General features: G+C 43.0%; 1 protein-coding gene across 3 annotated transcripts in view; it reads left to right on the forward strand.

Annotated features, from left to right (window-relative positions):
• The first annotated feature begins 41 nt into the window (after positions 1–41).
• Positions 42–27,800, forward strand: part of MFSD2B (MFSD2 lysolipid transporter B, sphingolipid) — a 46,189-nt gene continuing 18,430 nt past the window's right edge. The window contains exons 1-6 of one of the 3 annotated variants that reach the window (XM_080999189.1): positions 42–1,801; positions 4,696–4,821; positions 6,899–7,023; positions 15,553–15,676; positions 18,387–18,465; positions 19,240–19,403. In XM_080999189.1, the coding sequence (XP_080855315.1) occupies positions 1,733–1,801; positions 4,696–4,821; positions 6,899–7,023; positions 15,553–15,676; positions 18,387–18,465; positions 19,240–19,403 (687 nt within the window). In that variant the 5' untranslated portion in view covers positions 42–1,732. Of the gene's footprint in view, positions 1,802–1,827; positions 2,111–2,690; positions 2,860–4,695; positions 4,822–6,898; positions 7,024–15,552; positions 15,677–18,386; positions 18,466–19,239; positions 19,404–27,800 lie in introns of those variants that run through there. The other 2 variants (XM_080999191.1, XM_080999190.1) reach the window with 2 other exon arrangements.

Consider the following 27,800-nt stretch of genomic DNA (forward strand, 5'->3'; position numbering starts at 1 on the left):
GTGCACTAAACATGGTAAGATGTAAATAAAAGAGAGAAAAAGAAAAAAAGAGATGGCACCCGTGTAGAAGGGAAAGTAAAGGAGGGAGGGAAGCCCAAACTCTATACTTTACAATTGTTGTTGTACTTAACCATATCTTAACCTATTACAGTATTTGTAAGAATGGATTCCAAATGTTGTTGAATTTGTCCATGGCAAGTCTGTATTTATATGCAAGTTGTTCATATGTTGGGAGTTTGTATAAGTCTTCAGTCCAATCGTAGAAGGGAACCCCATTTTTATTCTTCCAGTTCATCAGTATCAGTCTTTTTTGCCGTGGTAAAATCTGATATGTGCTGCTGGGGAGGTTCAGGAGTTTCTGACAGTAACTTAACGGCACAGCGCTATAAATAATGGGCTGAATCTTTTCCAATGCAAAAACTTGGCATCCCTGGTATATAGCGTTTATGAGATTGCTGGAGCGAGACAGCACAGGCCCATGTCCAAAACCCTCTGACCTCAGCCATGAAGCTTATTGGATGATCTGAAGACTTCATCCATTTGGACTAGCCTACTTTGCAGGCTTGTGAGGACAAAACGAGAGGAGAGATGTACGGTAACCCTGGAAGATGCCTTGCCTTGGAGGATAGGAGATGCCTTGGAGGATAGGTGTAAATACCCAGTTTAGCCCAGAAAGATTGGCCTCGACACATCTTTTGCCAGCAATCCTGTTTGAACCCCATGCTCAGGCTCTGTTGTAAACACAAAGCTCAGGGGTTTTATACATGTCAATATAAATGTGGGATCTTGCAGTTCATAATTGTTTGAGAGAGAAAAGGTTTAAAGAAAGCCAACGGGTGGAAAGCGAGCGAGGTCCCAACTGAAGAATGGCAATTTGACAGAATAGACACGACTTGCAGACTTAACATATAGAATAAGAGAACACAAAGAAAATACGTTTAAAGAAGATTAGAAAACGTTTATTGAATATGTGGGAAATGTGTTGGCAGCTGAAAACGCTGGCAGCATTAAGATAAATTCAACAGTGTAAACAAGTTTTGATGGATGCAATAATGGCATAGTGTTTGTAAAACACGCTGGGATTTATGATATGTTAAAATGAACCATGGAAAGAGAAGAAGGGAAGCCATTGATATTTTAAGGATGTCAAATGAGTATTTTAAAACTGTAAAACAGAAAAATAAAATTATATACAAGAAAATAAAGGAATCCAACGGATGTGACCCAAGTCCACACCAGAGGAACCGAGTTGAGGCAGTTCATCCGTGTAGAAAACACGCAGAGGCGTTTAAACTCCATTCGGACGTTGGGCGCGGAAGCGAGCCCCACAGCATTCAATGGGTTTCATATTTATTGAATTTATATACAGTACCTCCCTATACCCCGGAAGTCTCAGGGCGGTTCACGGAGGCAGGGAGCACTTAGGGGTTGCAGACTGAGTTACACAGAGGCTTTTTTTTTTTTGAGCACCGGGTGGGCTCTGAGGAACTGGAGGGGGCGGGAAAGGGACGCGCGCCTCACGGGCCGCGGAGAAGCCAACTTGGCCAGGGCCGCCGGCGGCGGCGGTTCTTCTGGGTCGATGCTGAGCGGCGAGGGGCCACCCGGTGGGCCGCTTCTCTCCCTACCCGCCCGGCCGAAGGGAGGCTAGAGCGCCGGGCGGGCGGCCCCGCCCCTGGCCGAACCAGCGCCCGCGGCGCTCCGCTGTCGAAGGGCTGCCGTTGCCGCCGCCGCGATGGCCGGCGCGAGAATTAGCGGCACGCTGCTGCCCGAGCCGAGGCTGGAGGAGGCTTGCGACGAACAGGTGAGTCCAGAAAGTTCCCTTCTTCCCCACGGAGCGGCTGCCTGCGCTCTCGTCCGCCCCTCGGGGGAAAAAAACACCACGTCGAGGCAGGGAACACCGCGAAGTCTCACCATCAAGTGCTTTTACTTAATTTAACCCGGGGGCAAGACTTGTTTTTGTTTAATCCGTAAACCGCCTGGAGTCCCGTCAGCGAGAAAGGCGGGCATAATAATAGTAATAGTAATTCCCCGCATCTCTTTCTTCACAAAAATGTGGCTCCATGTGTCATTCTGAAGATCACGACCTCAAGCTTAAATTAAGCCAGAAGAAGCAATTGACTTTTTGGTTGGGTATTCATAATGCTCTGAACCGCTCTGACATCTAGGGATGAAGATTAATAATAATAATAATAATAATTTTTTAAAAAATTCCCACATCTCTTTCTTCACAAAAACGTAGCTTCATATGTCATTCTGAAGATCTCAACTGCAAGTTTAAATTAAGCCAGCAGAAGTAATTGACTTTCTTGCTGGATATTCAAAATGCTCTGAACCACTCTGACATCTATGGATAAAGGGTAATAATAATAATAATAATAATAATAATATAGTTTTTCTTCTCACTCAAAACGTGTAAGGAAAGAGCAGGAGTGGGGAAGCCTTTTTTTACCATCAATGTGAACCAACTGATTTATGAAGTGGTAGCTAACCTATTGTGAAGGCTGCGTAAGGTTTTTCTGAGTATAGAGAGAAGTTTTAAGAATAAGAATGAACAAAACAAAAAGATCACACGGCATGAAACTCCAGTTGAATTTAAAATACTGCATTCTGTAAATTAAATTAATTGCAAAATATTATAGATAGATGCCTGTTTTAAAAATGTAAACCTTATTTGATTTCTTGGTTTAACATTGCAATACAAACAATATGCATCTACAGAATTGCCCATTCTTCTGTGATAAACCATCACACACCCATAATCCAAACCCCTGCAAACTTAGAGAAAAGTAAAGGTGAAGAAGAAGAAAAAGAAGAAGAATGTGGGGCAAGGAGAGCGAGTGGCTTTCATTCAATGAGTAGGTGAGAGAATGTGAAGAAAAAGTCTTGCAGTACAAAACCTGCACTTTCCTTACAATGCGATCCTGTACATTTTACTCAGAATAAGCCTCACTGAGTTTATTGGGACAGATAAATGTGCATCAGACTGCAGCCTAAAATATGCTCTGGTTACTTCCAAATGAAGCGAATATTGAGCAAACAACTTAATATAAAAAGCATCACTCCTTGCAAAATGTACAATTTTTTCAAAAGATATTGTATTCAATTGTTTTCTTGCAAAAAAAAATTTATTTGTTTATTTATTAACTTTACCCCACCTTTTAATTCAAAATAATCCTTAAAGCAAATTACAGTTGTACCTTGGTTCTCGAACAGAATGCGTTCTGGGAGTCCATTTGACTTCCGGAACTGTTCGAAAACCAAGGCACGGCTTCCAATTGGCTGCAGAAACATTCAGCAGCCAATTGGAAGCCACGGAAGCCAGGAAAATCCTTCGAAAACCAGAACACTCACTTCTGGGTTTCGATCGTGCGGGAGCCGATTTGTTCGGGAGCCAAGGCATTTGAAATCCAAGGTACAACAGTAAAACTAACTCAGATACAATTATTTCTCCTCCCCCGACAACATTCCTCTTGGCTAGTATGTTTTCTCCACACCACCAGTGGTCCTTCCCACTGTGTCCTGTTGCCTATTACTCCCTCCTGTTTTCACTGTTCAGAGATGGAAGGAGCTGGATACAGCAGGTGTGCTTCAATATTTATTTAGCAGCACTGAATGCTAGGTCTAGTACCTGGAAAAGCGTTGTCCCTGAAATAGTACAATTCTAGGAGTGTTGTGTGCAATTCAGTATTACTGAATGCATCAAGAGCATCATGTGATACTGAGGACATTCCTAGTTGTTTCCCAATTTATTTCTTATCAATAAAAAAACTGCAAGCAAATTTTTATTCTAAAAGGGTGGCCCAGAGAAAAAAGTTTGAGAACCACTTAGTTAATCCATCAATAAGCCAGTTTGTTCCTTAGAACAATGAAATAGATAAATAAAGACGAGGAAGGAATGGAACACTGGAAATTCTGTGGATTCCAACAAGTACTGTACATGCAAAGAGAATGGAAAATGTTTGGATTTTAGAAGGCTGGAAAGCATGAAACCGACTAATGCTCACAAGATAATTTCAGAGAGTTTGTCAAAATTTCCAGTGCTCATTCTCATTGATTAGGCCAGCCTGTAGCTTTATCTCTGAGTCCCATGTTTTGTAGTGCTTTTTCATTCTTTTCAAACTCCTGCTGGTTCAATCCTGGTCCTTTCTGATAATGAAACAGCAACAACATGGGACTGGCAGTTTTTGAAATCAGTAGCTCAAAATAACCCCGTCTATGTATAGTTCCTTGTTAACAATGTTTCAAAAATACACAAACTAAATATATGCATTAGGGTTTGCAATTGCCACTATTTTCATTATTATTTTTTAAAAAACCCTGTTTGAAAACAGTGCTGCTTCTGTTCAGCAAGGGGTGGCACAGAAACGGGTGTGGCGAGATTAGTGACAGTAGGAGAGTCTGGTCTGGCAAATTTATTTTAAACATTTTCTTTACAAACAAAAAAGGGCAGACAAATTCCTTCTTATGGCTAGGAGCTGCAGTGCACAGTTGATCACCATGGCAACCATATTTGTGGGCTCCTGATTAAAAGTGATTCAGACCTATTGTTTCTCTGTCAATTATTTTTTAGGTGAGCAGATACATTCTGTTGAGAGAGAGAGAGCAAGCAAGCGGTTGGAATCTATTCATAACTTTTTGAAATTTGATCGCCACTCTTTCTGTACTTGATCTTGGCCTGTCTTTTCACCTTTTCAGCTCAGCAATGAAGACAAGCTTTCGGTGTGCAGCAAATTGTGCTATGGCATTGGAGGTGCTCCAAACCAGGCTGCTAGCAGTGCCACCTCTTTCTTTCTGCAAATCTTTCTCTTAGATATAGCAATGGTAAGTAGTTTTGTAAGCTCCAGGCACAAGTTAGAGAATGTCATCCTTGCCGGTGTCATGTGTGTCAACTTGGTATTCACGAGAGGTCTGGAGGATGGCAACGCAAGTAGAGGCCTTTTCTGCAGTGACTCCCCATTTGCAGAATGTTCTCCCTAGGGAGGTTAGGCTGGTGCCTTCATTGTACATTTTTTGCACCCGGTAAAAATGTTCCTCTTTAACCAGACCTTTGGCTGATTGACATCCGATACCCTTTTAAAATGTGTTGCGGGGGATTATTGGATTGTTGTGGTGGTGGTTTTAATTTTTATTATGTACTTTGCGTTTTTATATAGTGATTTTATCTTGTGAACCACCCTGATAACTGCGAGTATAGGGTGGTATTAAAAATAAAATAAAATAAAAATTAATAATATTGAGATAATTGAGCTTGTAAACATCTCTCTTTGCTCTTACACATCTCCAGTTAGGAGGATTTGTGGAGGCACTTGCTGAACTCATTAGGAGTAAAAAGACTTACTAATGAGTGGGAGCCACCAAAGAATTGTTGAACGGGAGGAACCAGCCTGTCTCCCTCTCTTCCACCCCCTGAACAGTCGCAGGATGCCATTTCTCTTCAGCCCAAACCAAACCTCCGGTAATCTGTTTAGGGCTTTGGGTTGGTTCAGCGTGCTCAGCTGGCATGGATCCCCCAAGCCATGTCTCCTGAGTGCAGTTGCACAAATATGTCTCGCAGCTTGTATATGGAATTGGATAATTCACGTACCTGTGTGCAGTTTTGTGGATTTTTGTTTAACCCTTTCTATGGACCACTGCTCACCTAACAGCCACGTGGTGAAGGTTCATTTAAGATGTAAAGTTTAAAATGTAAAGTTCCAATCATTTGAAGTTGCAGCTGTCTCCACAGGAGAGCTTGATTCTACCCCCCAATGCCATTTCAGACCTTTGGACAAATTTGTGATTAAACGGTCAAATGAGTGATTGACATGTAAACTGCAGTATATTCCTGGTTTTTCCCCCAGTTGCATGAACCACATGATTACTGCATATACAGTCATACCTCTGGTTATGAACATGATCCATGCGGGAGGCACGTTCACAACCTGCAGCGTTCGCAACCCGCAGCACCGCATCTGCGCACGCTCATGATGCAATTTGGCGCTTCTGTGCATGTGCGAGCACCAAAACCCAGAAGTAACCCGTTCTGGTACTTCCAGGTTCGGTGTGGTCCACAAACCAAAAATGTGCAACCCGCAGCGTTCGTAACCCGAGGTATGATGCAGATGCAGCCAGAATTCAGCCTTATAGGAACACCCCTTGCACTGCTGTGAAAATGTTTGCATCAGCCCTCAAATGCTGTGTAGTAGTAATTCTTAACAGTGCTATTATAATAGATTAGACTATCCTTTGAAGACCACCGTAATTGCATACATTATGTAGAAAACTTCCTGAAAGTCTTCTGGGTTGTGACACAATTTCTTTGAAGTGAAGCTGTACATTGGGGGTGGAGAAGAACTTTGAGTTGTAACTTCTTGCCTGACAGAATTTCAGTGACAGAACATTCATGACTCTATCACTGCCCAGTCACTAGCTAGTAATGCTTAAAAGTATTTGTCATTGTTTGTTCTGGAAAGGCCTAAATTTACCTCTTTATTTTGGGTGCCATTTCACAGACCACCTGAAAGCTGTCCATGGAGCACAGTTTATGGATCACTGTGCTATTTTGTTCATTATCAGCATAGTGCTAGCTTGCTATTCCGCACTCATGATGGAGAGTCATCTATTTGATGCCTTCAGTAGCAACCAGCATGTGGTGTTGTGTCCATGTTTATTTAATCTTCTATCTCACTTTTCTTAAAATATAATCAAGCTTCCATACAACTAGAATGATGCCAAAATATACAGTAAAACCAACTAGCAGTAGCACAAATGAAACCTCTAGCAACAAAATACAGTGATAGAATTCTTCCCTCATTTTATATAATGCATTGAAGTACATTTTTGGAGAGTTATTTTGTGCTCTCTGATTCTTGTAATGGTTATGCCTTTCTTAAGGTAGGTGTCCTTTTTTGTTTTTCAGATTACTCCATTTCATACTTCTTTGATGCTTTTTATTGGCAAAACATGGGGGGCAGCAGCAGACCCTGTTGCCGGTTATCTTATTAATAAAAGCAAACGGACCAAAATTGGCCTACTTATGCCTTGGTAAGCTGATTTTTGCTGATTGCTTATAATAACATATTTTCCTTTGTATTCTACATGCATGCCCGATCCCTAAGACGGTTGATTTTTATGAACATGTTATTGTAAAACCTATCCATTTTCCACATTTGCAAAAGGAAAAGTACACCGCATAGCAGCAATTGGTGGCCAGGTACTTGCCATCCTTGCTGAAGTTTGGCATTTGTCTACCTTTTACGCTGGCTATGCTCATTCTTATGAGCCTCTTGCAGAACAAACTAACTCTTGCACATCTCTTTTTGCCCCTGGGGAAACTGTATTAGTTCCAGGTTCTTTTTTAAACAAGCTTGTGCAGACAGAAAGAGGGGCTAGCTTAAAACAAAACTATCCAGTTGTGGCCAATGGAAAGGGAAGGAAAAAATAAAAAATGTTTTCTTTCTACATTTCAGACTGAGAATAAGTTAGAAAATGGACTTGTAGATTAAACTCAAAAACCTCCACATTTGCCTTGCATAGAGCAAAGCATATATGGCCAAGAGACCCTTTGTGGGCAAGGGTGATGGCTTGCCAAAATAGATGTGTCCAGTAGTTTATCTCTGCTTAGACAAATTCACCAGAGCCAAGAGCATGTTAAATATATGAGGCCCTGACAGGAAACAGATGCTGCAACATTGATACTCTTCTAGCTTACTCAAGGTTTGGAATGGGATAAGGGGGGAATTTCTTCCTTTCCTGGTAAACTACCTTCACATTTGTAGGAAGCTTTTCTAGTGCTGGATAAAATCAAATTGTATTAAATATTATATTAAATTGTATTAAAACCATGGCTTTAACTATACGGACCTTTGTTGGCAAGGTGATGTCTCTGCTTTTTGAGATGCTGTCTAGGTTTGTCATTGCTTTTCTCCCAAGAAGCAGGCGTCTTTTAATTTTGTGACTGCTGTCACCATCTGCAGTGATCATGGAGCCCAAGAAAGTAAAATCTCTCACTGTCTCCATTTCTTCCCCTTCTATTTGACAGGAGGTGATGGGCCCAGTGGCCATGATCTTCGTTTTTTTGATGTTGAGCTTCAGACCATATTTTGCGCTCTCCTCTTTCACCCTCATTAAAAGGTTCTTTAATTCCTCCTCACTTTCTGCCATCAAGGTTGTGTCACCTGCATATCTGAGGTTGTTGATATTTCTTCTGGAAATCTTAATTCCGGCTTGGAATTCATCCAGCCCAGACTTTCGCATGATGAATTCTGCATATAAGTTAAATAAGCGAGGAGACAATATACAGCCTTGTCGTACTCCTTTCCTAATTTTGAACCAATCAGTTGTTCCATATCCAGTTCTAACTGTAGCTTCTTGTCCCACATAGAGATTTCTCAGGAGACAGATGAGGTGATCAGGCACTCCCATTTCTTTAAGAATTTGCCATAGTTTGCTGTGGTCGACACAGTCAAAGGCTTTTGCATAATCAATGAAGCAGAAGTAGATGTCTTTCTGGAAGCGGTCTAGACTGGTTGAATCTGGTCCAAACTAGTTGGAACCTGTTGAAGCTGGTTTGAACCGCTCCAAGCTGGTTGGAACTGGTCCAGACTGGTTTGAACCAGTCCAGACCGGTCCAGGCCGGTTTCAGCCGGTCTAGACCGGTTGGAACCGGCCCAAGCTGGTTGGAACGGGTCTATACCCGTTGAATCTGGTCTAGACCGGTTGGAACTGGTCCAAGCTGGTTGGAACCTCTCTAGACCGGTTGGAACCGGTTCAGACCAGTTTGAACCAGTCCAAGCTGGTTGGAACCTGTCCACCCCGGTTTGAACCGGTTTCAACCAGTTGAAGCCAGTTTCAGCTGGACTAGACCGGTTTAAACTGGTTGAAGCTGGTTTCAGCTGGACTAAATCGGATGGAACTGATCCAAGCTGGTTAGAACCGGTCTAGACTGGTTGGAACTGGTTCAGACTGGTTCAGACTGGTTGGAACCTGTCCAAGCTGGTTTGAACCGGTCCAAGCTGTTTGGAGCTGGTCTAGACGGGTTGGAACTGGTTCAGACCGGTTGGGACCGGTTGAATCTGGTCCAAACCAGTCTGGACCAGTTGAAGCAGGTTGGAACCGGTATAGTCCTGTTGGAACCGGTCCAAGCTGGTTGGACCAGGTCTAGACTGGTTGGAATCTGTCTTAACCGGTTTGAACATGTTAAAGCCTGTTTGAATCGGGCCAAGCTTCGTGGAACCAGTCTAGACCGGTTGGAACCGATTTGAATCGGTTGAAGCCGGTTGGAACCGGTCGAGGCTGGTTGGAACTGGTCTAGACCAGTTGGAACCGGTTCAGACCGGTTTGAACTGGTTGAAGCCGGTTGGAACTGGTCTAGACCGGTTGGAACCGGTCCAAGCTGGTTAGAACCGGTCTAGACTGGTTGGAACCGGTTCAGACTGGTTGGAACCTGTAGAAGCTGGTTTGAACCGGTCCAAGCTCCTTGGAACCGGTCTAGACTGGTTAGAACCGGTTCAGACCGGTTAGGATGGGTTGAATCTGGTCCAAACCAGTCTGGACCGGTTGAAGCCGGTTTGAACCTTTCCAAGCAGGTTGGAACCAGTGTAGTCCAGTTGAAACCGGGCCAAGCTGGTTGAAACGGGTCTAGACCGGTTTGAACCGGTCCAGATCGGTTTAAACTGGTTGAAGCCGGTTTCAGCCAGACTAGACCAGTTGGAACCGGTCTAGACCAGTTGGAATTGGTTCAGGCCGGTTTGAACCGGTTGAAGCCGGTTTGAACCGGTCTAGACCGGTTCCAACTGGTCCAGACCAGTTTGAACCGGTTGAAGCCGGTTTCAGCCAGTCTAGACTGGTTGGAACCGGTCCAAGCTGATTGAAACCGGTCTAGACCAGTTAAATCTGGTGCAAACCAGCCGCAACCGCTTGAAGCTGGTTTGAACCTGTCCAAGCCGGTTGGAACCGGTTGAAGCCGGTTTGAACCGGTCCAAGCTGGTTCGAACCAGTCTAGACCAGTTTGATCTGGTTGAAGTCAGTTTGAACCAGTCGAAGCTGGTTGGAACTGGTTCAGACTGGTAGGAACAAGTCCAAGCCAGTTTCAGCCGGACTAGACCGGTTGGAACCGGTCCAAGCTGGTTGGAACCAATCTACACCGGTTGGAACCGGTTCAGACCGGTTTGAACCGGTTGAAGCTGGTTTGAACCGGTCTAGACCGGTTGGAACGGGTCCAAACCGATTAGAACCAGTTGAAGCTGGTTTCAGCCAGTCTAGACCAGTTTGGAACCGGTCCAAGCTGGTTGTGACCTTTCTAGACCAGGTGGAACTTGCCCAGACCGGTTTGAGCCGGTTGAAGCCAGTTTGAACTGGTCCAAGCTGGTTGGAACAGGTCTAGACTGGTTGGAACCGGTCTTAACTGGTTTTAACCTGTTAAAGCCTGTTTGAACCGGTCTAGACTGGTTAGCACTGGTTGAAGCTGGTTTAAACCGGTCCAGACCGGTTTAAACTGGTTGAAGCCATTTTCAGCCAGACTAGACCCGTTGGAACCGGTCCAGACCGGTTGGAACCGGTTGAAGCCAGTTTCAGCCAGTCCAGACCGGTTTGAAACGGTTGAAGCCGGTTTGAACCGGTCTAAACCGGTTGGAACCGGTCCAGACCGGTTTGAACCAATTGAAGCCTATTTGAACCGGTCTAGACCTGTTGGAACCGGTTCAGATCTGTTTGAACCAGTTGAAGCCGGTTTTAGCCAGTCTAGACCGGTTGGAACTGGTCCAAGCTGGTTGGAACCGGTCTAGACCGGTTGGAACCAGTTGAAGCTGGTTTCATCCAGTCTAGATCCATAGGAACCGGTCCATGCTGGTTGTAATCTTTCTAGACCAGGTGGAACTTGCCCAGACCGGTTGGAACGGGTTGAAGCCCGTTTCAGCCAGTCCAGACCAGTTTAAACTGGTTGAAGCCAGTTTCAGCCGGACTAGACCCGTTGGACCTGGTCCAAGCTGGTTGGAACCTCTCTAGATCAGTTGGAACCGGTTCAGACCGGTTTGAACCCGTTGAAGCCGGTTGGAACTGGTCCAGACTGGTTGGAACTGGTTGAAGCTGGTTTCAGCCAGTCTAGGCTGGTTGAAACTGGTCCAAGCTGGTTGGAACCAGTCTAGACCGGTTAAATCTGGCGCAAACCAGTCGGAACTGGTTGAAACCGGTTTGAACCGGTTGAAGCCGGTTGGAACTGGTCTAGACCGGTTGGAACTGGTCCAGACCGGTTGGAACCGGTTTCAGCCAGTCTAGACCGGTTAGAACCGGTCCAAGCCGGTTGGAACCGGTCTAGACCAGTTAAATCTGGTGCAAACGAGTCGGAACGGGTTGAGGCCGGTTTGAACGTGTCCAAGCAGGTTGGAACCAGTTGAAGCCGGTTTGAACCGGTCCAAGCTGGTTCAAACAGGTCTAGACCAGTTGGAACCGGTTGAAGCCGGTTTGATCTGGTTGAAGCCTGTTTGAACCGGTGCAAGCCGATTGGATCTGGTTCAGACTGGTAGGAACCGGTCCAAGCCAGTTTTAGCCGGACTAGACCGGTTGGAACCGGTCCAAGCTGGTTGGAACCTCTCTAGATCAGTTTGAACCGGTTGAAGCCGATTTGAACCGGTCTAGACCTGTTGGAACTGGTTCAGACTGGTTTGAACCGGTTGAAGCCGGTTTGAACCGGTTGAAGCTGGTTTGAACCAGTCTAGACCAGTTGAAACCGGTCCAGACCGGTTTGAACCGGTTGAAGCCGGTTTCAGCCAATATTTACCAGTTGGAACCGGTCCAAGCTGGGTGGAACCGGTCTAGACCGGTTAAATCTGGTGCAAACCAGTCGCAGCCGGTTGAAGCTGGTTTGAACCTGTCCAAGCAGGTTTGAACCAGTTTGAACCGGTTGAAGCCAGTTTGAACTGGTCCAAGCTGGGTGGAACCGGTCTAGACCGGTTGGAACTGGTTGAAGCCGGTTTGAACCGGTCTAGACCAGTTGGAACCAGTCCAGACCGGTTTAAACTGGTTGAAGCCAGTTTCAGCCGGACTAGAACGGTTGGAACCGGTTCAGACCGGTTTGAACAGGTTGAAGCCGGTTTGAACCGGTCTAGATCAGTTGGAACCAGTTCAGACTGGTTTGAACCGGTTGAAGCCGGTTTCAGCCAGTCTATAATTTAGCTGAGCTAAACAGAGCCATCATTAAATTTAGCTCTTTGTAGCCTATATTACAGTATGCTTTCGTATGGTGTGTGTGTTGTTGTATACACCTTTGTGCAATAAAATCATCTGAAAGTGGCAGCTACTATCCATGTTGACTGTACACAGGTGGGCATCTTTCCAAACTAGCATATGACAATGGTGTTCTCTATCCCCCTTCCTTCAATTATAGTTTCCATAGACTTTTTAAAAATATGTGTATTTTTCACAGTCTTTTGAAAGCCTGGAAGCCGGTATGATGATATGCCGAGGATATGTATACAGTGGTACCTCCGGTTACGAACTTAATTTGTTCCAGAGGTCCATTCTTGAGCTGAAACCGTTCTTAACATGAGACGCGCTTTCGCTAATGGCTCCTCCTGCTGCCAGCGCACCACTGGTGCACGACTTCTGCTTGCATCCCGGGGCAAAGTTTGCAACCGGGAGCATCTACCAAAGTGTTCGCAAGGAGGACAGTACGTAACACGAGGTTCCATTGTATCGATATACAGAAGCGACTAAGTTACTATACCGCTTCCAATTTTGCCTGTTTCATTCATGGAGAAGTTGAACACGGGAGTGATGCAAGGCTGCACATGTATGCACCAAGCACTTGAGAAGTGCATTCTCAACACAGAGCGGATTATAGCTCTTCTAGCAGATTGCACTCTAGATTGACAAATAGTGTGGGGCAGGGACGAAATGGGGATGGCATTGTGTGCGTAGCATCCCCAAATGTCACTACCATCTAGCGCTGAATGCACATTACCCTGCAGCATGTATGCGCCCTGAGTTTAACTTCTCACACATGCAGCTGGTGGGAAATCAGGGAGAAGGGTTCTGTCTTAGCATTCCCAGATGTGCTAGGTTTCTATGTGCAAATTTTCTTTACATACGAAGTTGCAACAACAATCTGGGGAATACAGCCCAGAAAGATCTGTACCATGTGCTAAGTTCTGCACTTGCATTTCAGGTATGTGAAATAACAAACTGAGAGAGAGGCAAGAAAAACATGTTCTCATTCTTCCCTTCCCACTATTAGCTCTGTTGTAACTGCAACCTAAATTCAAGGTGCTGTTTTGAACTTTTAGAGCCCTAGATGGCTTGGAACCTGGTATTTAAGGAACACCATCTTAGATATCTTCCTCCCTGTACTCTCCACTTAGTCTCTGAGGCCTTGTTCCAGATGCTACTGCCATATAAGGTACAGTGGGTAGCTGGTGGCACCCACTCTGACAGGGGTGCCAACTTGAATAAAATATTGTAGGGTCCCAGGTAAGCCCCAGTCCACATAACTGATCACATGACATGGTGTACACACACCATTTGAATGGCAACGTTCATCCCCCTCAAATATTTTATTCTGGGGGCCGAAGCCCCCACAGCTCCTAGGAGTCTAGTTCCTATGCAGTCTACAGAATGCTCTAAGGAGACTTGCCAGGCTCCAACAGTTTATTTTTTCAGTGGACAAAGCATGGCTTTTCTTTAGGCTGTAAATTTCCTTAGACTTACATCCAGATAAAGACCTATATCTGTTTACTCATAGACAAGCCCCATTGAGTTCAATGGGACTTACTCCTGTTTAGGATTGCAACTTTAATTTAGTACTGCTGTTTGCATGATCAGTGTTGATTTGGTATTGGTAGGTTGTTGTTGTTGTTCCATAATCTTATATTGGATTATTTGTTTTATGTGTTGTTTGTTTTAAATCACCAGATAAATGTTGCATCTTATTCCTAAATATAACTTGCATCCAAATAGCTAGTGGTATTTTTCTATGTGCCCACCTGAGAGGTGCTGGAACTGAGTTCCAGCGAGTTCCAGCTGGGGAAAAAAGCTCTGCAAAAATAGCACAAGAAATGTGACCAAAGCAAGGAAGTTCAGTCAATGCCTTGTAAAATGAGTGTGGCATGAGTGTGAGCCCTCAGCAGATGCCACTCATGCTGATCCTTGATGCTGGCCCTTGTCTTAAGGTATTTAACCTGGGCAGACTGGCTCTTCTACTGGAAATGAGAACTGAGCATCCCACAAAGTTCTGGCCTTTTTACACCTGACCTGGGAGGGCAGGGCCTGAGGCAGCTGAGGTGTTGTTGGGGAGGGAGTTGTTGCTCTTGTTGCTGCTTTTTTTTGGTATCTTTTGCTGTGATTTATGTGGAAATTGTTCAGTTTGGTTTTGTATTTTGTATTTTTGTATTTACTATTGATGGCTACTTTTGTCACGTTGTAGTTATGTATTTTTTCATGATGTAAGCTGCCGTGAGCATGGCTTGAACTGTGGAAATTATGTATTTCTGTAAAATACATGGCCTTCCCTCTGAATTGCTGGGCTAGCAAATCTAGAATGGGATACAGTAATGCTGTGTTGTCACACTTTGTTGTAGTGGATTAATGATCCACCCTGACCTAACCTCAGTGCCCTGCTCCACATCATGGCTGCTTTCCTTGCAGTCCATCATGCCAGCCTCTAACAATGCCTTTGTATCCCTTACAACAGAATGGAAGAGCTATTATACTGAATTAGTGCATTCCACCTCTTTCCTCCCCCTCGCCAATCCCCTGCTGCAAATCATCAGCTGACATACCCAGTCCCATTCATGTAATGTATAAGAAAATACTGTGCAGATAGCACTCTTCTGAAAGGATTAATCTGTGTTGTCTGTTCGTTTCAGGGTTTTGTTAATAGTGTCGGTGGTCATCTAATTACATTGTGTAGCGGCTGCTTTACAAGTACACTGGAGAATTCTGCTGTAGTTAGAGGTCACACTCTGCAGAATTAATTGCATCTGCCCATCACTTGCACATAACAAAGCTAGAATATACTAGATTCTGTCTCCCAGCTTTACACAAGCCTTGAATGACATGCAGCTTATCAGCCCCGAGTGTCACTTTACCGGTTGCCTTTAGAACCATGTTTACTATTGAAGGGCTGGTCTGTGTTTCCTCGGAGTCATTGCCATTTAAATAAATGACAGCTGAATCGCTTCCAGCATCGTAAAACACAGGGATGACTAAAGAGGGACCGTATTTAGGGGACAGTGATAGAGAGGCTTTCGTCTCTTATACGGCTGTTCGTCTACATTAATAGATAATAGAGCAATAGTGAGCCCTTCCTGTGTCTTAAGCAGAGTGAGGTAGTAGTAGTAAAAATAATCATATTGTTTATTAAGCCACTAAATTTGTTAGATGCTGTATAAAATATATGTAAAGAAATAATAATAACCGTGCCCATAGAGAATATTAAAAAAATTAGACAAGTGAGATGGTGCAGACAATACAGTATTGAATTTGAACCGGACAGATTTTATCCCCTTTTTAGTTTTGCTTTTAAACAATCAAAATGGTTCATAGATATGTTTGGCATTCACCGTATTGTTTTTATTCCAGGTTACTGGGTACTACACCTTTCCTTATTGTGTCCTACTTCTTCCTGTGGTACTGCCCAAGCGTTATAGAAGCAAAAGATGTATGGTATATGGCTTTCTTCTGCCTTTTCCAGGCATTGAGTACAGTAAGTTGATCAATACTGACACCCTTTTCCTCTGCAATTAGATGCTTCTGGACATCGCATCCGTCGGATCACAATTATTTCTAATATAGAACAAGACAACTATTTGGTCATATAGGCTAGGCAGTGAGGAACTGCACCTCTGCAGTGTAACTTGATTAATTTAGAAAGTACAGAGGGATTTCAGCAGGCCAGTTAATGAAAGCTGCTGTACATCATATTTTAATGTAGAACTGCTACCACATCGCAAAGGCTTTTTTGCATATCTTGGAAAGATACAAACAGTACTCTAGATCCTATTGCATCAGTGAGACAACATTCGTGAAATAATATGCCACAAAGACAAAGAAATATTTGCTGGGAACCACCACTGATTGTTTGGCTTTCTTAGTTAACATATAAGCATATATGCCTGAGGTTCAGTACAGCTGTTAAATTCTGTTAAATTCTCATGCCTTTATACTGTAACAATGGGCTTTTAAGTAAGAGATGAGTTTGTGTTTCTTTATTCATATGAGATATTTACTCAGTTGCCTTGCTATAAATCTGTTTGGAAATAGGTCAACAAACAACAATGCCCTCCATTAGAGTGACTTTTTGTTGTTCTTTTAGGATGAAGTTGCACTCCACCCTCGCGAAATGCTATTCATCGCACAGTACAAATATGCCTCACAGCTTATTATACTTTCTGTACCCATATTTGTGCTCAGTTGTACTCATTTCCTTAATGCCTCCATAGAACCTATTCAGGCTTTGGAAACGTTGTACTTTCACAAGGGGGTGCCACAGCCTGACTGCTATCTAAGAGGACTCTGGGATATTGCTCTGGGCCTTTTAATCTCAGTAGTTAACACTTCTGCCAATCCTGAAGCTTCCTTCTTTGATCCCTTCGTGGGGGGCGGGGGAATCTGCTGGAACAGAAAAGTCATCGGGGTAAAATATTCATCTTTACAAAAAAGAATTAAGAAGAAGAAGCTTCCTCATACCCTTTTGCCAGGCAATGCGTGGGCATTTTCGGATATATACCAACAGCACCCCTGTATTTATCTCATCATTTTTGTGCATGCTTGATCGGGATAGAAAGGGGAACGCCAATTTTTAATTTGAATGGGTACTTAGTTCTAGCTAGTGCAGGTTTTCTATTAGCATTATAGACATAAGAAATGCAGAACATTCTTCTAGTTCATATTTGAAAATGCCCTTAATTTTTCTGAACAGTAATGTTGTCGTTTTTTTACCATAAATGCTTGCTTCAAATATTAAAAGTTTTAAATCAAGGATGAGCAGTGGAGCTTTCCTGGTAGGTTATATCCTGTGATTAGGAGACCTCTGTCAACACACCTGGGATCTGTGCCTCCTGCAGAGCAGCATTTCAGGAAATTCTAGAGCAGGGGTAGCTAACCCATTTTTGGTCTAAGGGCTGCATTCACCTTTTGCCAACTCCTCTTTTTTGCAAGGGGGGGGATATATGCTTTTGAAGCATGTGGCCAACCCATACTCTGCCACACAAAGCATCAGCTGAGCCATGCAGAACAGCTGGGGGGGGTATCTTTCTGTCCCCACTTACAGAATGATTCCCATGATGACCAGGGTGGGGGTGATCTACCTCCCCATCAGTGCACTTGACTGTGCACAGTGCACTGTGTCTATTTATTTACCTTGCCACTGTTGGTTGGGAAAGGAAAAGATAGGTATAAAAAGGAGAATTCCTGGATGTCCAGACCCAGGTTTGGGGCAAGTACTCTTTGGTGAGAGTACTCTTTGGTGTGATTTAAAATCACAAAACATGCAGCAAGGTAAAGCACGGAAATACAGGCCATTATACCTTTAAAATATGCCCTTCTCAGTTCCTTCCAAATTTTCCCACTTCCCTTAGAATAGAAAAATACCATCCGTTGGTAGGTTAATATGGTTTACTTACAAACTCTTCAAAGGTCAGAATCATGTGCTTTTCCATAGAGCATTCAGAAAACACAGGCAGTAAAGACTTAGGTTAGTTCCAAAGTGGTGGAAGTTCCTAAATAATTTGTATAGATACACAAAGATGGCTTTGTAGGAACCAAGCTCAGACCTCTTTACACACCAGAGTTCGCATGGTAGACTGAGGGAACAATAGACTAGACTTCCTTTCTGCCAAAGTAGGGTGTATGTGTCCTAGCTAAGCCTGGCAGGACAGCTTATTCTGGCACTAACCCTTTCGTGCATTAATTACACTTAAGACTTTTGGTTATATGAGGCTGATTATCCTACAGCCACAACCGTCAAAACGAGTGAGGTCTTTGGGGACCAGAAAAAAATTGTCGGGGAGTTGAGCGAAGAAACTCCTGCCTCCAAGGATGGCTAAGGCTCTTTTTACTTCCTTTTTGAGCTATTGCACATTTGAAGGTTGGAGGAGAAAGGTACAGCATGCCTCATAAGGAGCAGGATTACTGGGCCTAACTACATAGCAAGCCTTCCGGTTACGATGAAAAGCAGCATGCTAAAGTGATACATTTTTCCAGTGCTTTTTTTTTTCTCTTAAAAAATGTTTAGGGGTACTCTCATTTTCCTACACATATTGAAATACTACCCCTCAATGAAGCCAAACTTAGAGTCACAAAATGTTTAGGGGTATGCGTGCCCCTGCGTCCCCCCAGAAAAAAGCACTGCATTTTCCTAACTGGTGTGTGTGTGTGTGTGTGTGTGTGTGTGTGTGTGTGTACTTTCGTTACAGCTATTCCATGTACCATATACAGCTCTCGTCATGTTTCTGAGCGCAGACCAGAAGGAACGAGATTCAGCAACGGCATACCGTGAGTCTTACTGAGCATGCTGCATGTAGCATGCTGCTCTGGAGACTCCCCTCCCCCCAAACATATTGGGGGAGCTGTGGCAAAGGGGTGGAGACTAGTATTGAAAAACAGAAAAGCTCAGTTCTCTTGTGTTGCCAAACTATGGGTTGGTGTTTTGTAAGCAAGCCTCAGAATTGCATGATTCCCCATCCCCTTCCTTCCTGTCCTTCCACACCGTGATTCTCTCCCTGCCTATCAGGCAAACCACAGTTGCTACTATTATATCCAAATTAGCAAATTTATTTTACACTTGCCCTCCAAATTAGAACTGGAAGTCACGATTTGGAGTTGGTTTCAGTTTTGTTTACCCCTGTTTCAGATGCAGGGAAGGAATTGAAGCATGAAGACGGAGGGAGAGGAGGGATCATGACTCAGTGTAGCCTCTAGTAACATAGCTTGAACTATATTGGAAGACAGATGACTCCAGAAAGTCTGTTCTTGTCTATAGGAGCACATAATCTTTAAGGGAGGGGTGGGTAGCTTCTTTTTTGAGCTAAGGGTCACATTGAAACATGGTCAACCCTCCTGGCCCCCAAGTTTAAAAGTGGGTGTCGCCAAGCAAGAATAGCTGGGGGCAGTTTTATTTCTTTATTTAAAAGGCAATATATGTGGCGGGGGGGTCACAAAAACCTTTTGACATCACAACAGGGGAGTGCTCAGTTATTTCTGAGCATTGTTGGCAGCTGTTCCACCATTTCAGGTTTAAAAAGAAGTGGGCTTTTTTCCCTACTTTAGGAATGGGATTTGAAGGTCTTGGAACATTGGTTGGAGCTACACTCCAGGTCAGTATGGTTTCCGATGCTCACAGCTCTGACCACTGTAACGATACTGTGGATAACATGGACTCTTCCACCAATCTGTACGGAAACAGTTCCAGTGTTCCAGACATGTCTGAGGCAGTAAGTTGAAAAGCTTTCTTTTTTTTTTTTTTTAAATATTTTTTATTGCTTTTTTTCCAAATAGAAATACAAAGTCAGTTATACAAAGAAATAACAGAAAAGAAAAAGAAAAAGAAAAAAAATCATCCTTTCAAAGCATTTTTTCATAACCAACCGGACTTCCCCACGTCTCCCTCACCGTGCGTTCTTTACAATAAAATTTTTCAGCAAATTATAACCTTATTTCGTATATTCTTTTGTTCTTTCAAATACTTGTGGTTTACGTTTAAAATACTTATTTTCAATTTACACTAATAACATATATAATATTCTTTTAAACATTAATCCTTCCTTTATATAACTTAGTTTCCCATACCTTAATCTTATTGCTGGAGCTAAATTTCCCTAATCATGCGAATTCTTAACATTCATATAACTTGTAAAATTTTTGTAAATAATCTTTAAATTTTTTCCAATCCTCCTCTATTGCTTCTTCTCCCAAATCTCGGATCCTGGCAGTCATCTCGGCCAATTCCATGTAGTCCATCAATTGCATCTGCCACTCTTCCAGTGTGGGTAAATCTTGGGTCTTCCAGTATTTTGCGATGAGAATCCTTGCTGCTGTAGTTGCATACATAAAAAAGGTTCTATCCTTCTTTAACACCTTCTGGCCGACAATGCCCAATAGAAAGGCCTCTGGTTTCTTGGGAAAGGTGTACTTAAACACCTTCTTTAACTCATTATATATCATTTCCCAGAAGGCCTTCACTTTTGGACAAGTCCACCAGAGGTGAAAGAATGTCCCTTCAGCCTCCTTACATTTCCAACATTTATTATCAGACAAATGATATATCTTAGCAAGCTTGACTGGGGTCATGTACCACCTGTATATCATTTTCATAATATTCTCTTTCAAGGCATTACATGCCGTGAATTTCATACCAGTGGTCCATAACCTTTCCCAGTCCTCAAACATAATGTTGTACCCAATATCCTGAGCCCATTTTATCATGGCTGATTTGACTGTCTCATCCTGAGTGTTCCATTTAAGCAGCAAGTTATACATTCTCGAAAGTACCTTGGTCTTTGGTTCCAACAATTCTGTCTCTAGTTTCGATTTTTCCACCTGGAAACCTATTTTTTTGTCCAACTTAAAAACCTCTTGAATTTGAGCGTAGTGAAGCCAATTTTGCACCTTATTCCTTAATTTTTCATAACTCTGCAGTCTCCAAGTTTCTCCTACTTTTTCTATAATTTCCCCATATTTCGGCCAACCAACCTCCATATTAGGTTTTTTCCGGGCCTTGGCCTCTGCTGGTGAAAGCCACCTCGGAGTCTTACCTTCTAATAAGTCCTTGTATTTTATCCAGACCATAAATATTGATTTTCTAACAATATGATTTTTGAACATTTTATGAACCTTTACCTTGTCGTACCACAAATATGCATGCCAACCAAAAGCATTGTCAAACCCTTCCAGATCTAGGACATCAGTGTTCTCAAGTAATAACCAATCTTTCATCCAGCAGAAGGCCGCAGCTTCATAATATAATCTCAGGTCCGGCAGGGCAAACCCGCCTCTTTCTTTCGAATCAGTTAATATTTTAAACTTTATCCGGGGCTTTTTGCCCTGCCAAACAAACTTGGATATATCCTTCTGCCACTTTCCAAAACATTCCACTCTGTCCACGATCTGTAGGGTCTGAAACAAAAATAACATTTTCGGCAATACATTCATCTTTATAGCTGCTATTCGGCCCAACAAGGAAAGTTTCAATCTTGACCAGATTTCCAAATCTTTTTTGATTTCCAACCAACATTTTTCATAATTGTCTTTAAATAAATTCAAATTTTTAGCTGACAAGTGGACCCCTAGGTATTTCACTTTTTTTACCACACTTAGTTCTGTTTCCTTCTGAAACCCATCTATTTCCGAAGATGTCAAGTTTTTCCCCAAAACCTTGGTTTTTTGCTTATTCAACTTAAATCCCGCCACCCGACCAAACTCATAAATCAGTTCTAATACTCTTTTTGTACTAGATTCTGGCTCCTGTAATGTTAAAACCAAATCATCTGCAAAAGCTTTCAGTTTATATTGTTTCGCTCCGACCTGTACTCCTTGTATCGACCGGTCCTCCCTAATCATGTTCAGTAACACCTCCAGGACTGAAATAAATAAAAGAGGGGATAGTGGGCACCCTTGTCGTGTCCCTTTTTCAATTTTGAACTCCTCTGTCACCACATTGTTCACTATCAGTTTAGCTTTTTGCTCAGAATAGATTGCTTCTATTCCATTTTCAAACCCCCGCCCCACTCCCATCCCTTCCAGGTTTCTCTTCATAAACATCCAAGAAATGTTATCAAAGGCCTTCTCCGCGTCAATAAAAATTAACACAGCTTTCGTATTGATATTAGTTTGTAAAAGTTCCAAAATATCAACAATGTTTCTGGTATTATCAAACAAATGTCTCCCTGGGAGAAAGCCTGCCTGGTCCTTGTGAATTACTTCATTAAGTATTTTTTTAAGTCTACTTGCCAAAATGTCAGCAAAAATTTTGTAATCCACATTTAGGAGTGAGATGGGACGGTAGTTCTTAAGTTGAGTCTTTTCAGTTTCCAGTTTAGGAATCAATGTGATGAAAGCTTCTTTCCACGTTTCCGGTGCCCTCCTCCCCTCCATAATCTGGTTGCAAACCTCCATTAACGGTTGTATCAAATAGTCTTTTAATGTCTTATAGTACTTGGAGGTAAGTCCATCTGGGCCTGGAGACTTGCCTAGTTGCATATTCTGAATGGCACCCTCAATTTCCTGTTGTGTTATTCTATAATTCAGGATTGTCCTCTTCTCCTGAGATAGTTTTGGTAAACCATTTGCTTTTAAAAATTTATCTATCTCAGACACTTCCTGAGGCCCTTGTGTATAAAGCTTTTTGAAATATTTCTGGAAACACTTTCTAATTTCTTCTGGTTTCTGAATGTTTCTGCCTTCCACCTCTAGATTAGTGACAAAGTTCAGTTTTTGTCTCTTCTTCAACTGCCATGCTAGCAGTTTTCCACATTTATTTGCCGATTCAAATGATCTTTGTTTCATTTGTTTAATTTTCCATTCCACTTCTTGGTTTATCAATTTCGCATATTGAGCTTGGTGGAATTTGATTTCTCTTAAAACCTCTTTTGATTTTGGTTTTAATCTCAATTTTTTCTCTCCTTCTCTTATCTTCTCTAATATCTTGTCTTTTTTTCCATTCCAAAGTTTTTTCTTAATTGTATTCTGTTGAATCAGAAACCCCCTCATTACAGCTTTACTTGCGTCCCAGATTGTTCTCTTTTCCACCGAAGTGTTCAAATTAATTTCAAAATAGTCCTTTAAAGTTTTTTGGGCCTTCTTCACAATCTCCTGATCTCTTAGTAGGGTGTCATTCATTTTCCATCTGAAAGAACCGGTTGGAGTAAGTCTCAATTCCACTTTCAAAGCATTATGGTCGGAGCAAGTCTTTGGACAGATTTCCACTTTTCTGATCTTAGGTGCCAGTCCTCTAGTTGTCCATATTTGGTCGATTCTTGTCCATGATAGGTGGGCCTCAGAAAAGAATGTTCCTTCTTTACCCAGGGGATTCCTTGTCCTCCATATATCAATCAGGTCCATATTGTCAGTTAGTTCAAAAAAGGTTTTAGGTAGTCTGCCGTCTTTAGTTAAATTTTGATTTTGTGACTTATCCATGTGAGTAGAAACCACCCCATTCATATCACCCATCATTATGATGTTGGTATAGTCCAGATAGTCCAGCATTATCTCGTGCAGCTTCTTGTAAAATTCCGATTTCCCCTCATTTGGTGCATATATTCCTAAAATCAAAAATTTTTCTCCCTGTGTTTGTATTTCAATTGCCAAAATTCTTCCTTGCTCATCTTTAAATAAAAATTTCGGTGACAAGTTCTCCTTTGCATAGATTACCACTCCTCTTTTTTTAACTCTGTCTGATGAAATAAATTCTTGGCCTAATCTTTTGTTAATTAGCACCTTCCTGTGGAGTCTAGTCACATGCGTTTCCTGCAAGCAAATAATATCCAATTGTTCTTTTTTCAAAATATGAAAAATCTTTCGTCTTTTTTCCGGGGAATTGCCGCCATTTATATTCCAACTGTACAGCTGCAGAGACATCCTGAATCAATCTGTTGTTCCTATAGTGGGGTGTCTTCTTTTTCTTCTAGACCCGAGGGTGTAGGTATCGGTGTTGTTCCAGGCAGTGGCGGTGGCCAAGAGGCTGCTGCTCCCTTCTGAAGGTCTTCTCCGTGGTCGTGCAGGAACTTCTGGTTATCTTCTGGTGTTTTGATCTTAATTTTCTTTCCTTTAAAATTAAAAGATAAACCTTGGGGGAACTCCCACCTATACGGAATCGCGTTTCCTCTCAGTAGTCTTGCTAGGTCTGTATATGTAGCTCTGAGATCCAAAAGTTGTTTAGGGATATCTCTATAAAATTCTGCTCTTTTACCTTGGATATCAAGTGATTTCTTAAAGTGGAGGCCTAGTATTTTATCTCTCTCCTGCTTGGATCTCAAAATAATCAAACAGTCTCTGGGCTTATCCCTCCTCACGACTCTTCCCAATCTAAACGCAGTTGTGATCTTGAAATCTTTGTCCTCTTCTATACCCCAGAACTTAGAAAATTCTGCTGTCAGATAACCAATTAAATCTTCCTGTTCAAGCTCTGGAATAGCTCTTATTCTCAGATTATTTTCCCGGTTTCTCAATTCCACCATAGACAGGTAGGCCTGTTGGTCACTAATATGCTTGTGTAATGGCCTTACCTCCCCTTTTATAGCCTCAACTTTTTGATTTGCTTGTTCTGCTTTTTCATTGGCTGCTTCAGCCAGTCTCCGAGTAAGTTGAAAAGCTTTCAAAAGATTTGGGGTGGGTGGGAAGGGAGCATCCTGTATTTCACCATCCTACTGTCTAGATATGTTATTGATTTTCTTAATAGCAATGGCAATAGAATTGGGACAGGAACTTTCCTAAAATTAGGGTTGCCATATGTCCGGAATTCCCTGGACGTACCCAGAATACTGTAGTAGGAAGCAGTGTCTGGGCAGAAATTGGAAAAATGTCTGGGAAAATCCAGACGTATGGCAACCTATGTCAGCAGTGTTGTTTTTGCTGATTTTCCTTAATATAGCTCAAGATTGTCAGTTTGGGGGGGGGGGCAGTTTTGCCAAAAAAAGCTCAACCACTTTGACAAAAAAGGAGAAGCTCAACATCTTTGCCAACCAGTTTTTGAAATATGGTAACCCTACTAAAATGAACTTTGAGCCTAAACATGATAGTGGGATTCATTACTTCTGAGGGATGTTAGTACAGTGGTGCCTCGCAAGACGAAATTAATTCGTTCCGCAAGTTTTTTCTTCTTGTGAGTTTTTCGTCTTGCGAAGCACGGTTTCCCATAGGAATGCATTGAAAATCAATTAATGCGTTCCTAGGGAAACCGCTTGCCAGGCTGGCGGTGCAGAGAAGGGCTTTTCTCCCCACCGCAAGCCTTCAGGACAGGTACGGGAACAGAGGGGAAGGCGTGCAGCACTTTCCCTCTGTTCCCGGGGCTTGCGTGGGAGGAGGGTTTTTCCTCCCCACCGCCAACATTCAGAACAGCATTCTGAATGTTGGCGGTGGGAAGGAAAACCCTCCTCCCACCCCAAGTCTTCAGGAAAGCCATCCGAAGCTGGGCGGCGGGAGAAGGTGTCCCCGCCCCCCCGCCCGGCATCGGAGCTTCGTTCCGATGCCGGGCGGCGGGAGGAGGCGTCCCCCCCCGCCCGGCATCGGAGCTTCGTTCCGATGCCGGGCGGCGGGAGGAGGCGTTCCCCCCCCCCGCCCGGCATCGGAGATTCGTTCCGATGCCGGGCGGCGGGAGGAGGCGTTCCCCCCCCGCCCGGCATCGGAGATTCGTTCCGATGCCGGGCGGCGGGAGGAGGCGTTCCCCCCCCCCGCCCGGCATCGGAGATTCGTTCCGAAGCCGGGCGGCGGGAGGAGGTCCGAGGACAGTGGGGAAGACGCGCTGCGCTTCCCCGCTGTCCCGGAGATTTCCCTATGGGCTGTCGTCTTGCGAAGCAAGCCCATAGGGAAATTCGTTTTGCGAAGCGCCTCCAAAACGGAAAACCCTTTCGTCTAGCGGGTTTTCCGTCTTGCGAGGCGTTCGTCTTGCGGGGTACCACTGTATTTCATTTATTGTCTGCTAATCTTATTTTTCCAATTATCTGTTCAACACCACTGAGAAGCTTTGGTTTACACACACACATACACACACACACACGCAGACAGACTGCGTGTGCGTGTGTGTGCGTATGCACACACACACACACACACACATCTTGAATAAATAAAATAAAATATGTTTGGCATTTGATGTGTGCTGGGAGTTGTGGTCCCAGTCGCAGTGCCACCCTCCCCTAGGCAGTGACTAAAGTGAGGTGTGATAGAACAAACTGAAACAGACAACAATCTGGATTTAAAATGGCCACAACTTTATAGATTACATATGTAGGTGGAATTTTGGCTCAGTGTAAAGTAAAGTTTCAGTGTAAAGTTTTTTATTTAACTGGAAGATGAAGATGAATATTAAACTATAAAATAGAATGAGTTGTTGTACATTAGTTAAAATAAGAAAGTCCAGGTAAAGACTATCAACTTTATCAGATCAAGTATAATTCCAGATTTGCTGGCTTGTGACAAGGATTGTATATAAAATGATGGTTCCGCTGTACTGTTTATGTCATAAAGGAATGCCAAATCATATAAAATGTTTCTTGAGGTTCTAGTCTTTGTCAAAACCTCAGATTCTGCATGATTTTCTCCATTATAGCTATATTCCAGAGTGATCAGTACGAAGTGTCCAGTGTTAAGATTTGGGCTTGTTTTCCATTAAGTTACAATTACTATTCATGCTTCCAAGATGATATATAAGACCAATTCTTTTGACAATATATTTACATTGTTATCATAAAAAATACTCAGTAATATTAATTTCGGATAGCAAACAACAATTTCTTTAGAAATGTTTATCATTTTTATCAAATTTATGTTCCAAAAATCTTGTACCAATTCCCACTATAAATGATAATATGTGCCAAGTTTATTGCAACCTCTCCAACCGTTAAGTGATACAGAAGAAAACATTTTTGACATTTGGAAAGGAGTGTGATGCCATCTGTGTAACAATTTTAAGGTGTTTACTCTGAGAAAACTGGAAACAGATTTTAAGGGTTGTGAATCCCAAATTTTATTCTAATCTTTGGGGAAAATTTATGTGCCAGTATCTAGTTCCCATATCTTTTTAAGAGGTTCCATAGATCCGTAAGTTACATTAAGCAACCGAGTACAATTTAGAAACTAATCCTTTCGCCCCTCTACCCATTGTGCTTCATAGATTTTCATTCATATATATATATATATATATATATATATATATATTCATTTTGTTTGTATCAAGCATTTTCTCACCTATATTTAAATTTAAATTTAAATTTTTATTCCTTTTCTTCCTTTTTTCCTTTGTTGGGGGTGGGTGGGATGGATAGTTGGTTGGGGATTAATTTTAGTATAATTGTTCTGTTCCTTTTTGTTGTTGTTGTTTTATTGGTTCTGTATAGTTTGTGTTTTGTTTTTAAGGGGCAGGATCAGGGCTGCCTGGGAGTGGCTCCCCAGCCAACACGATGGCTGGGACAAGTTCCACGGGGGGGGGGGGAGCACTGGGACATCCGATCTCGGTGATCATGGGCAGGAGGCGGAGTTACGCTAAGACCAGACCATGTCATTACCGAGGAGGCAGGTTTAGTCGTTGTTTGAAGACTATCCCTGCCTCCAGGTCTGGCCTTGACCGGATGGATACTGGAATCAACAGGGGAAACCCACATGACCTGAAAGTGTTGCTGTGCAATGCCAGGTCAATGATGAATAAAACCACTGCCATCCACGACTTGATTGTGGATGGAGGATTTGACCTGGCATGTGTGACAGAGACCTGGTTGGAGGAAGCAGATTGGCCTGTCCTTGCCGCTGCTTGCCCACCAGGTTTCTCTTACGCACAGCAACCCAGGTCATGTGGGCGGGGAGGGGGGGGTTGCAGTGATTTTTAGGAAGTCACTAGCTTGCACCAGGCGTCCTACTGGGAAGATCCAGTTCTCTGAGTGCATGTTCTGGAAGTTGGGCAATAGGGGCAGTACAGGATTCCTTTTGGTGTACCGACCTCCCCACTGCACCAAGGATTCCCTGTCCGAGCTGCTTCTGGTCGTTGCGGATTTTCTCCTGGAGACACCTAGCTTGGTTGTCCTAGGGGATTTTAACATCCATGCCAACACGACCTTACAAGGGGCTGCTCGGGACTTCGTGGAAAGCATGGCCTCCATGGGGCTGTCCCTGAATAAGTTTGGCCC

This window comes from Podarcis pityusensis (genome assembly GCF_964106645.2).
Source record: "Podarcis pityusensis genome assembly, chromosome: 3".
Classification (NCBI taxonomy): Eukaryota; Metazoa; Chordata; class Lepidosauria; order Squamata; family Lacertidae; genus Podarcis; species Podarcis pityusensis.